This window comes from Gorilla gorilla, chromosome 2, assembly GCF_029281585.2.
Source record: "Gorilla gorilla gorilla isolate KB3781 chromosome 2, NHGRI_mGorGor1-v2.1_pri, whole genome shotgun sequence".
NCBI lineage: Eukaryota > Metazoa > Chordata > Mammalia > Primates > Hominidae > Gorilla > Gorilla gorilla.
Genome location: NC_086017.1, coordinates 197,326,833 through 197,339,738, shown reverse-complemented (window position 1 = coordinate 197,339,738; position 12,906 = coordinate 197,326,833). Strand labels below are relative to the sequence as shown.

At 44.8% G+C, this 12,906-nt stretch overlaps 1 protein-coding gene across 9 annotated transcripts in view; it reads left to right on the top strand.

Annotated features, from left to right (window-relative positions):
- Positions 1–12,906, top strand: part of DGKG (diacylglycerol kinase gamma) — a 213,869-nt gene that overhangs the window by 112,957 nt on the left and 88,006 nt on the right. For all 9 annotated transcript variants that reach the window (XM_055382079.2, XM_055382082.2, XM_004038159.5 and 6 more), the window contains one exon: positions 6,137–6,201. In XM_055382079.2, coding sequence (XP_055238054.2) covers positions 6,137–6,201 — 65 coding nt within the window. The remainder of the gene's footprint in view (positions 1–6,136; positions 6,202–12,906) is intronic.

Genomic DNA, 12,906 nt, shown 5'->3' with positions numbered 1-12,906 from the left:
CTTGAAGCCCCCTCCGTCTTCATGTTGCCAAATGTAACATGGTTTGAAAGAGGGGAATCTCAAAATTTAGTTGTGGTGGCTCACCACCACCTCTTATCAGAAATGTAAATTCCACCCCCACAACAGATGCTGATTCATATTCCAACTCAGTGGGTCTGGGTGAGGTCCGGGAACTGGCATTTTTAACAAGCCCCTGAGATCATTCTGATGCAGATGGTCCTGACCAAGTTCTCAGGGAGTGAAGACAACCTACTAGAGCAGAGAAGAATGGTCAAAGGAAGTGGCTCTTCACTGGCATGGAAGCTGGAACTGAAATAAATGGAGAGGGAAGCAAGGAAGGAGGGGAGAACTAGCCCTCTAAGCAATGGGCTGGAAGCCAGAGCTGAGGAGCAAGACTGGCAGAGCTGCCTGGGAACTTCTAGACAGCAGGTTACAGCGCAGCTGCCTGCAGAAGCTTCAGCCCCACCTCTTCCCTTTCTAACACACCCAGCTCTGGCTGACAAAAACATGGTTCCCCACACCTCCCTGTCTCAACACAGTGCCCTGTATAAGATGGCCCTCCTTAGTATCTGCTGACCAAATGGATGAACACACAAAGAGGAATGGACAGCCTTCCCCCAACTAAATAGCCAGGCCCTAAACCCAAGAGCCAAGACTATCCAGTAATCATAGTTTTAATTTATTCTAGCAAAAAAAGTAGGAAAAAAGGAAGGGAGGGAGGGAGGAAGGAAGGAAGGAAGGAAGGAAGGAAGTCCTGCTGGCTGGCTAATTAATTGTCCCCGAGGAAACACATATAAACAGATTCTCCATCACTCTCAGTGGTCAAGATAATTTACCTACCTTGGGCTGACTTATAATAATCCAATCTATTCATCTTTCCAATTATGAACAACTTCACAATATCTTTCTTGTAATTTTTTTCATACACCTTTAGCTTATCCATGTTTAATATTATATTGCAGAAGAATGAGAAACCAGGGCTGTTCTCATCTCATTGGTGTGCCCTTGGCTTTCTCTCAATAAAATGTTTGCAGGGTTTGTATGCTCGCTCTTTAAAAGTTGAAAAGAGAAATTCTTGAGAAAACAAGTAACCAACACGCAACCCTAACAGAGTCTGGGGCTGACATTTGCAGAAGGTCTTGCTCCCTATTTGACTTCCCAAACTTTGTAAGAGAAGTAGGTATGTAAACCGAGGAAGTTTTACTTCCTTATGATGATCAAATAGAGGCGGACTCCATTGGCAAAGAGAGCCCTGCCAAGGTCTTTGCCTCTTTTGAAGGACCTAGAATATCTTATGATATCAAACATCTGTTGCTTTGTATTTATAAAGATGATGACAATGACCTCTGAGACAGTGCCCTTGGGTGCTGTGGGTAGAATTTTCTCTGATGAGTTTGCTGAGACCTCTTGATGCCAACAGAACCCATTTAATAGCTGAAGGAATAAATAAGGCAGGGTCTCCTGGCCTCTCCAGGGAGTGACTGTGCCCTCATTGCTACGACAGCCCCATCCACACATCAGTTTCTCACCAGTGAGAAGCTAAGATCGTTGGCCTTATCAGTCCATCTAACTGATAATATCTACTGGCAGGAGATTTTAAACACAGTCATTCAGGATGCCACTTCCTCTGACTTCTCTGGCCTGCTCCTCCCTGTTCTTTATTTTTAGATTAGCAGAAAATGTCAGGATGGCCAGGTATCAGTGACAGGAAGTTTGGGACTACAAAATAATTCCCAAGGTATGTGTAACTCTGAACTCCTCACAAGCTCTGCTTTCATGAGCCTTAACAGGACGGGTGAACAGCTAATCCCTTGATTCAGTGAAATCTATTTCTGATGCTAGGGGAGCCCAAGGGCCAAGGAGAGGCCACAGTGGTCGCACTGACCCACGCACCGTTTTCCACCTTGCAGATCGTTCCTAGCTATCACCAGACAAGCTTCCCACCATGATAAGCGTCCTACACATAGGGAATTTCTCAACAAGACATAATTTTTCCTGCAGATTCTTGGATTCTGCTGGCACCAGGTTATTTGTCACCTGTGAGAGCCATGAAGATACTAATACAGTGGGACTCCCCAGAGGGACATGGACAAGGGTCTATATCCTTTTCCATTCCCCAATCTCCCATAATTTTCAGAACAACCCCATTTCAAATAATCTGTCTTATGGTCTCCTTTCCATCTTTTTATCTCCGTAAATTGCCAAAGTGACTTAGACCTGTGTTATCCAATGTAATAGCCATCAGCCACATGTGGTATGACATGCTTGAAATGGGGCTTGTCTTAATTAAGAGGTTGAGTGAGTTGTAAGTATAAAATATACAATACATTTCAAAAATGTGATATAAAAAAATTAATGTCTCAATAATTGTTCTATTAATTCCATGTGATGATAATATTCAAGGCTTATTGGGTTAATGAAAATATATTATTAAAATTAATTTCAGGCCAGGCATGGGGGCTCACACCTGTAATCCCAACACTTTGGGAGGCTGAGGTGGGTGGATCACCTGAGGTCAGGAGTTTGAGACCAGCCTGGCCAATGTGGTGAAACCCCGTCTCTACTAAAAGTACAAAAATTAGCCAGACGTGGTGGCAGGCACCAGTAATCCCAGCTACTTGGGAGGCTGAGGCAGGAGAATCACTTGAACCCAGGAGGCAGAGCTTGCAGTGAGCTGAGATCATGGCACTGCACTCCAGGCTGGGCAATGGAGTGAGACTCCATCTCAAAAAAATTTAAAAATTTAAAATTTTTTTTAAATATTAACTTCATCTGTTTTTTTTTTGTTGTTGTTGTTTGTTTGTTTTTACTTTTTTATGTGGCTACTAGAAAATGGTAAGTTACATTTACATGTGTAGCTTACTCTGTATTTCTATTAGATAGCACTGGCCTAGATACTCCAATATCTCAGAGTCCAAATGACTGATGCATGTACTTGGAAGGGGCCCAGATTTCTTTGTCCACCCATGTGCTTGGAGTTGTAGTTCAGGAAAGAGGCCCTATGTCCATACCTTCCACCATCTCCTCTTCACCCCACACCTGAAAGAAAAGACCTCAGAGAGTAAGGCTGTGAGAAATGCTATCATCACTTCCATGGATTTGTAATTCCCATCTCCTGCCTTCAGAACAGAAGTCTCGCTTTGCCTTAATTATCATCAAGAAAGGGTTTATGCCTTAATAACCAAGAAAGGGTTCGAACCATCGTAGCCCTGGTTTCCCAAATTTAAATGAAGTCACTACTGATTGTAAATATGCTCAGGTCATTGCCTGACATAGAAGCTCCAGAGAGTGAAAGTGAATCTCGACTCTCTTTTTAATCCCCAGATAGAGAAACGTGGTCAGAGTCTTCAACCTCATTGCCTTTTTAAGACTTAGAAAAGGAGCTGCTCTACTCTCCCTTGCTACTTTGTGTATTTGCCAAGGGATTACATTGTCAAATTAGGGACCACGTGCTTCACTAATAATGTTTTAAAGGCTGGTCTTTGTAAAAAGCATCTTTGCAAAACCTAGTTATGGAAAAACCAAGGACAACCAGAACTGCATGGAAGGAGGGGGCCTGTACATGTATCCCGGAGAATAAAAAAGCTGGGAGTCAATCCGCAGTATTGGGGGTAGGGGATAGTGAAGTACAAATTGTGCCAGGCAACATGTGATTGCTTTTTTCTTCCCCCTCCCCCCACTTTTTTTTCCTGACAGAAGAAAATTAGTGCTTCAAAGGAATAGAAGTAGATGGAATATTTTCTTGAATTTTAGAGAAGCATTTGACAAATGTCACATGAATCTTATTGAGGGTGTTCACTGAAATTTGCTCAGAGAGTGGGAGGTGGGTACAGTCTGGGAGCATGAAGTGCTGCTGCCCAGGGAAGCGGTGCAGGCTGGACAGGCCTCAGGGACAGAGGCCTCCCTGGGGTCCACACATCTCACCTGTGCACTCATGGGGGTGCCTCTCCAAGACCTTAAACTCTTAATATATCTTAAACTAAAAAATAAATTGGCCAGGCCTGGTGGCTCACGCCTGTAATCTCAGCACTTTGGGAGGCCAAATTGGGCAGATCACCTGAGGCCAGGAGTTTGAGACCAGCCTGGCCAACATGATGAAACACTGTCTCTACTAAAAATACAAAAAATTAGCCGTCATGGTGGCGGATGCCTGTAATCCCAGCTGCTCATGAGGCTGAAGCGGAAGAATCTCTGGAACCCGGGAGGTGAAGGTCGCAGTGAGCCAAGATTGTGCCACTGCACTCCAGCTTGGGTGACAGAGTGAGACTCTATCTCAAAAAAAAAAAAAAAAAAAAAAATCAATAGCTAAAGTTTAAATTTTAAACTCTCAAAACATCATTTTAGCAAAGAATGTTTGCCAATCACAAAATAAGCCAATCTTCTCCTCTTGCCCTGCCACCTTTCAGATGTGGGCTGCTGGACTCCTATGCCAGGTGCACCTCACCACACAGAGTTCATGCTCAAAAAGCTTCTTCATAGAACTATACCTCTTGATGCTTAAAAACACACACAGAGGCCAGAGGCAGCGGCTCACATTTACAGTCCCAGTACTTTGGGAGGCCGAGGCGGGCAGATCACCTGAGGTTCGAGACCAGCCTGGCCAACATGGTGAAGACCCGTCTCTACTAAAAATACAAAAATTAGCCCGGTGTGATGGTAGGCACCTGCAATCCCAGCTACTCAGGAGGCTGAGCTAGAAGGATTGCCTGAACCTGGGAGGCAGAGGTTGCAGTGAGACGAGATCATGCCACTGTACTCCAGCCTGGGCAACAAGAGCAAAACTCCATCTCAAAAAAAAAAAAAAAAAAAAAAAAAACCACACAGAAATTTTCATATAAGAAATAGAATTAATATGCATTTGATGAAAATTCATTGCATGGAATTTCAAGTGTTTTGTAGCCATGTATTCCAGTAAATGGGTTTGTATATTTTTCATTGCAAAACAAATCTAGTCAACTCCCTGGTTTCTGTGTCACCCCCCCATCTCCAGCTCAATTAGCCTGTTTATTTCTGAAGCCCAGCACCTGCACCCAAAGTACCAGTATGGGGCCTGAGCGGTGAAGGGGCGTTACACATTCTTCTGCTGGAAAATGAGACCACTGTCCAGGGTGGAAGACCGAGTTTGAGGAGGAAAGACAAGTTCCGTTTCAGGTTTGAGGCTTAGGGTTGGCTCTAGAAATTGACACTTTGGAGCTATCATCATTCAGATGCTGGTAACAGCCACGAGAACTCATGAGATGGCCACGGTGTGGAGTGGGGGCCGCAGGTAGAACCCAGGGTTAAGGAGTTGTGGTCAGAGGATGGAGAGCCCAGGAGCACAGTGCGTGACAGCCATCCTAACTGTGAGTGCTGGAGTGCAGGGGGCCGCTAGTGTGGCAAAGGGATGTGCTAATAGGAGGGCAGTGTCCACATGATGTAATAATGACTCTTATTGGCCTTGGAGGGAGTCCTTCGAGTGAAGTGATCAAGAAGCAGAAGCCAGAGTTTAATTTTGTTTTATTATCTAGTAAGCATGTTATCCAGTGCCACTAATTATTTCTATTGCTGTGGATGGTTAAGACTTAATATCTAATAGCATCTACCAATGTCAGGTTTCTGGTTTTGACAATATCCTATAGTTATATAAAATGTTATCATTGGGGGAAGCTGCGTGAACGGGACCTAGGAACTCTATGCTATTTTTGTAACTTAATTGTGAGTCAAAATATTCCAAAATAAAAACTATTTTAAAAAGAACTAATATGGAAAGTCATTTCCAGAGACTCATGCTCAGCCCCAGACACAGGCTCCTGATCTCTAACTGCTCACAGACTCTCAGTCTCCCCAAAGGGCAAAGGCTTTCCCCTTCACTCACCCCTGAACTATCTGTTCTCGGCGGGTCCGGGCTAGAGTGAAATAGCAAGGACTCCAGAGTCAACTGGCATAGGCTGTAAGAGTATTGGTGGTGCTAGCTCATCTCCCTGGAGGCAGTGTTGAGCCTCTGTTGGCTCCGCGGATGTGACCTGGAGCCCCACCATGCGATAGATAGAGTCCCAGGGTTGGCATGACTCAGCGAGGGCATGCGTGCGTCCCTTCCCTCCGCACTGCACTGTCGTGACCACTCACCAAGGATCTGCTTTGTCTCTTTCACTTTCAGGACGCTTCCATTGCACACAGATTCCATGTGATGAGAGAGAAACATCCTGAAAAATTCAACAGCAGGTAAGCTGCAGGCCCGGCTGTGCTGCCAGCCACCCAGTGTGGCCCTGGTGGAACAGAGGCCTTTCACCTGCTCTCTGGAAATGTTCCCAGCCAGGGCCGCCAGGGACTTGGCCTTCCTGCCACTTGCCGGAAGGAGGGTTTCCATTTCCAAGAAAAAAAAAATGTCAGAAACTTGGCGCAGGCTAACTGCCTGTCCTCTCCCAAAGGATCTGTGCAGAGGGCAGAGCTGGAGGGCAGGAGGTGGGTATGAAGGCCCTGCTTTTGCAGGGGAGGAGGTGGGAGGGCATCTGCCCTTGTCTAACTGGAACCCCCGTCCTGAGTCTCTGCTGCTTCCAAGTACAGCGCCTCCAACCCCAGCCCCTCATGATTCTTTTGGGGAAAAGCGGGGAGGCTGGAAGAGACCCCAGCTTCTGTCGGTCTCAAATGGGAGGAGGTGGCAGCTCCGGGGCTTGGACCAGAAGGGTGTCTCCTCTGCCTCCCCCGACAGCAGAGGGCAGCAGCAGAGAGGTACCTGCAAAGGCTGGAGACCCGGAACCCACTAAGTCCCAGCCTCAGCCTGGGCACTCTGTGAAGTCACCAAGTTAGGTTCAAAAATGAAAGGAAAGAGGAAACCAGATCATTTGCAAGCGAAAGCAAACCCTTCTTCCTTGTAGGACGAAATTTGCCAGAACTCAGTTGTGACTGACATATAGCTACCCCTTTCTCCCTCTTTCCTTCTTTGTCTGTTTCTTCTCATTGGTTATTTTTCATTCTTTCTTTCTTTTTCTTTGTTGTACTCTTTCAAAATGACCACTATTTCAGACACTGTTCCCACCCCAACCCTAGGTAGGTTGGGAGAAGAATGGATAATGATTTGGACTTTGTTTTTGAGCCTGAAGGTGTTGACTTTTATTTAGCCCACAGAATTGTCTTTTTATTTATTTATTTATTTATTTATTTATTTATTTATTTATTTTTGAGATGGAATCTCACTCTGTCACCCAGGCTAGAGTGCAGTGGCGTGATCTTGTCTCACTGCAACCTCCTCCTCCCAGGTTCAAGCGATTCTCCTGCCTCAGCCTCCTGAGTAGCTGGGACTACAGGCGTGCACCATCATGCCTGGCTAACTTTTGTATTTTTAGTAGAGATGGGGTTTCACTGTGTTCGCCAGGCTGGTCTCAAACTCCTGACCTCAAGTGACCCGTCCTCCTCGGCCTCCCAAAGTGCTGGGATTACAAGCAAGAATTGTCCTTAAAAGAGAGGTTAGAGTGTTCATTGAAGACATTCATTTAAAGCCCAGGACCCATCATTTTCATCACTGGCCATTTTCATTCCCACTCTTTGTCCTGACCCCACAGCCTGAGAAGTCAACCAAGAAGAAGGAGGTCTTTTTAGAGGTCAGAAACTGAACACTATAGCTTCAGAAAGAGCGATCTGTGGGATCCGATAGCAGCTGAACGAACCTTTCAGGAAGTGTATCCTGCCACAGCGTCTTCTTGCTCTCACACACACAGACTATACACACTCACTGCACACTAGGAACACGTGTACTTCCAGCCCCTGATACTATAGTCACAAACTTACAGTTCAGGTGATCTCCTCTAATGGTCTTTTGCACTCCCAGATACACACAAACCACTTTTTTAAAAAGTACTCCTCTTCAACCCATTCCTCAGACTTTTAAGGTCCTTTTTTCACACAAGTATCTTTTTTTTTTTTCTCATGGAGTCTCACTCTGTTGCTCAGCCTGGAGTGCAGTGGCGCGATCTTGGCTCACTGCAACTTCCACCTCCTGGGTTCAAGCGATTCTTCCGTCTCAGCCTCCCAAGTAGCTGGGATTACAGGCACCCACTACCACACCCAGCTGATTTTTGTATGTTTAGTAGAGACAGTGTTTCACCATGTTGGCCAGGCTGGTCTCGAACTCCTGACCTCAGTGAGCCACCCACCTCAGGCTCCCAAAGTGCTGGGATTACAGACTTGAGCCACTGCACCCGGCCTCACACAAGTATCCTTATACGTACTCATGCACATGTGCCATATGCTTGTGAAAGCCACGGGGCTCTGTTCATTCATTCATCCATTCATTCAACAGATCTTTTGAAAACGTAATGCACACCAGACACTGTTCTACAGGCATTTTGGACAGACCCATGTAGGGGACTCACAGCCTGGTGCTGGAAACAGGCTGGAAAGCAGATGTGCAGAATGGTTTGTGTTAAGTGATGTGACTGGAGGTGACCTATGGGAGCAAAAACCAAGGACATGAAACGTGGCATGGAGGGTTTTCCAATGACAGAGATGCCTGAACCAAGACACAGAAAAAGAGGAGGGCAACACAGGGAGAAGGAAGCAAATGTACGAAAAGATACGAAGGAATGAGAGGGTACAGTATACTTGTGGAAGAGCAAGATGTTCAGTGTGATCAGTTGTATGGTCTCGGCAGAGGAAAGAAACCAAACATCTGTAATTCCCAGAAAGCAAGGAAGCAGAGGGAGGGAGAAATTTCTCCATATGCCAAAAATCAATAGGCAGGCCAACATATAACATAAATAGAGCAATCATCCATCACCCACATGATTAAGTACAATTAGAAAGACACATCCGTCAGAAAAAAAAAAAAAAGATTGTAGCGTGCATTTTAATGCAAAGTATGAACAAATTCACTGTGATCTGTAGAACTGTTTTTCCTTCTCCCTTCCGAGATCCTATAAACAATACTTCTCTTTGAGGGTAGGTTCTCAGCTCACTCTTCACCTGACTGAGGTCAAGGTAGCATGGATGACATGGTGACAGGCCCACGGATTTGCACGTAAACCTGCGTGCTCGCCTAACAAACAAAGACAGAAGGGCTGAGGTAGCACCTATTTCACAAGGTCACCGAACGCTTCCTATGAAGAACTTTGCATACATACTGCTTCTACCCTGCCTATTCGCCCATGTCTAAAATACCCAGGAGTGCCCAATTTGTCCACTGAGAGGCAGGCAAGCAGCCATTTTCTTCAGGCTTCCTTATTTAGCATTGGAGATGGTTTTAAATAGGCAGGTGGTTGTTGCCATGGTTACCCCATTACACCAGCGGCTAAACTTAGGAAGGGCCGCAAGGGATAGGAAGAAAGCTTGATACCCAGGATTTGGAAATGTAAACGGTATTATCAAACAAGGCTTATTTTACTCAGCTGAACTTAGGTTCTCCAAAGAGTAGTTACTGCTTGGCTGGAAGCCTTTACCATTACTGCCCAGGTTTGGACTCTCAGGGATAATCTTGAGGTTAAATCTTGGGAGTTGTCATTGCTGTGTTTTGTTCTGTTTTGTTTTGTTTTCAGCAAGGGAGAGTGACTAGTCAGGTCTAGAACACTTACCAGGAAACCGGAATCATTCACATTGCTGATTCCCTTTTCTTGGCTATTCTAACAAGAATTCTTAACCTGGGATCCAAGGGCTTCAGGGGTTTTGAGAACACCTTGAAATTGTACTAAGGTATTGAATGTATTTTTCTGCAGAGAATGTCCATAACTATCAGAAGATTCTTAAAGGAACCTATACTCCCAAAATGTTTAAAAGTCACAGGTCTGAGGCCTCTTTGAATCCTAAGAAGCATCAAATTATGACTCAAATGTTGGGGTTTCAGGAAATTCTTCCTCCATGGCCTCTCTAGATGGGTTGTTGCCAGGGAAGATAGTCGGTTCCAGAAAACCAAGTTATGTTCCCTGATGGAATAGTTTCATTAATGGAGCAAGAACCAGAACCGAGGAGGCAGGAATACGAGCCATGTATGATGGGCAAAAAAGAAAAGGCCTTTAAGGGCAGAGATGGGGTTATTTTTGGCCCTGTCTACCTCCTAGTTATCGATAGGCTAATCATTAATTGCTAACTGAGGAATGTTAGGGAGAGTATCGTCTCACTGTTGGCATAAAGAACAAAAGAGAAATTTGATTCAACTGAGATTCTAAAGTGTTTGAAAGTGATCTGGAATAAAGGGCACATAAGATGTGGCCCCTGCCTTCAAGGAAATCGTCGTCTAGCAAAAGAAAAGGAAAAATAGTGCTCAAGTATTTTTTACAAAATTATTTTAACATACAAGGTGGTTACATTTCATAGGTGATATAGTATACAGGAAGTTGTATAATATGTAAGAACTTATTAATGGTCATATCCCAAACATCATTTGCAAATGGATTGTTTGCTTTTTGGGGGATGTTTTTGGTCTTTTTTTTTTTTTTTTTTTTAGAAAGAGTCATTCTGTCGCCTGGCCTGGAGTGCAGTGGTGTGATCTTGGCTCACTGCAACCTTTGCCTCTCAGGTTCAGGTGATTTTCCTACACAGCCTCCTGAGTAGGTGGGATTAAAGGCACACACCACCATGCCTGGCTAACTTTTATTCCTATTTTTAGTAGAGATGGGGTTTCACCATGTCAGCAAGCCTGGTCTTGAACTCCTGACCTCAAGTGATTTGCCTGCCTTGGCCTCCGAAAGTGCTGGGATTACAGGCGTGAGCCACCACTCCTGGCCAAATTGGTTGTTTTAGGTGTAGCAATAGTGTTAAAGGGGAACCTGACTAAGAACTGTTTTCATTTTTTTAGCTCCTCCTAGATGCCAAGTGGTGAACTAGGGTCTTTAAATACATTAAATTATTTAAATCACAAAACAACCTTTCAAGATAAATATTAGCATTCCCATTTACAGATAAAGGAACTGACGCTGGAAGAAACAAAGTCAACTAACAAAAGTCATGTATTTTTTAGGCAGTGGGGCTAATTTAATTTCTGGCCTAGCTCTTCACTCCAGAGTCCAAGCTCTGTTTGCTGCAACTGCTGTCTCACATAGATTTCATTGAGCAAGCACTGATGTATACCAGACACTCTGATAAGTACTTTATACATCATCCCACTCATTGCTCACAATAACATGCAAGGGTAAGTGCTACTGTCCCCATTTTAGAAATGAAGGAACTGAGGCTAAGGAGGATGGAGCTATCATTGGCATCATCTGCCTTTATGGATTGTCTCTGTGGGAAAATGCCTGCTGAGTTCCAAAGGGAAGGAGAACAGGTACACCATCCAGTCATACCTTGTATGGTGTGAGCATTCTCCCTGTTTCCACGTCTGCATCAAGGAGCAGGACTGGCTGTATGATCTGTGTGGCCCAGTGCAAAATTAAAAATGTGAGGCCCCTTCCTCAAAAATGGGACAGCAAAGCATTAAACTAAGCACTGAGCCCTCTTAAGTGTGGGGCCCTGGGGTCCACATCTCACACCTATGAGGTGGCCCTGGCAAGGACAGAGGAATTAATAAAAAGAAGACACATTTGCCAGTAGTCATAGAGTAGGATGTTTGCAATAAAGTCAAAAGAATGGAGGAAAGAGGGTTTCAACTTAGGGAGAAGGAGAGGGACTCTCAGTCCCACAAACAGGCAGCAATCAGTACTAGCAGAGGAGCCAAGAATCCCGTCGAAGTCTTCCAGATAGCCAAAAACCAGCCCACCATGAAGTTTCCAGATTAAGTCTCCATGAAGGGTTTTGCATATGAAATCTATACATAAAAGCCACCTAATTCTAATGTCACTGTCAGTGAGTGTCTAGAAAGAAAAGTGTAACTGTGGAATGTTTTCATTGTTGGTTAGAAACTCAGAGTACTTGCGGAATGTGTTATTCTAAACCTGTTGAGTGTATCCACTTGACTGCGTCTCTCAGCAGTTGAGGCTGAAGCAAGTTATTTCCTGTTAGGCCCTTCAGAGGGACCGAAGCAGTGCTTCATTCCTACTAGAAGCTGACCACCTTTCTCAAAAGCACTTGACTAATTAACAGGTTCTGAAATATTAGCTTTCTTGGAGCAGGTCCCATGGAGTCACTGATGAGGGGCTCCCCAGAAGCCCTAATGTAGCTTGAGTTTTTAAGAGGTTGGAAATATACCTTGTAAATAACTAAGCACTTAGTAACTATTTATAGAAGAAGGCAGCAGGGTATAGAGTAAGTTGGCATCAAAACTTGGCTTTGCCGCTTATTAGCTATGTGACCTTGGGCAAGTTAATCTTCTTAATCCTTTGCTGCCTCTTTTGAAAATCTTGCAATGTTGCTATAAGTATTTAGTGACATAATACCTAAGTTCATAGTACACAGGAGGTTCGCAATAAACATTTGTTGTTGAATATCGTTGAATAACAAGCATTGCCTTAAATTGACGATAAAGTATTGACGATAAAAGGGTTGTTTTTAATGGAGTGACAAATGGGATTCAGTTATCACAGAATCAATGCTCCATTGACATGGCCTTTAACCTGAAAAGTTGGAGGACAACTAAAAGTTGGAGGAGACCCCAGCAGTGATGCATTGAATCTGCCCAAATCCTTCTCCTGGGGGTGGGAATATGGCACCACTTTGGTTGGTTTGGATTCTACAGGACAGAAGCTCTAGAGGAAATCCCCTTCACTGGCTCCATGGAAGTCCGAGAGGCAGAGGTTGGGGATCTGGACACTAGAGATTCGAAGTCCAGTGCCAAATCCAGGCTAGCAGGATCAAGGGAGGGGGTCATAGACCCCAGGTGAAATGACCTCAGGAGGAACAGGGCAGGAGTGAGTAAAGGAGAGTGGCAGGACAGATTCCATGTGCTCCCTGGGTGCTTCTGGCTTACTAGCAGGGGTCATGGACTGCATGGCAGGTAGGCAAGTGGCCCTGTGGTCAGATGCTGGGGATGTGACTACCCCTCCCTCACGGATACTTCTTTCCCCT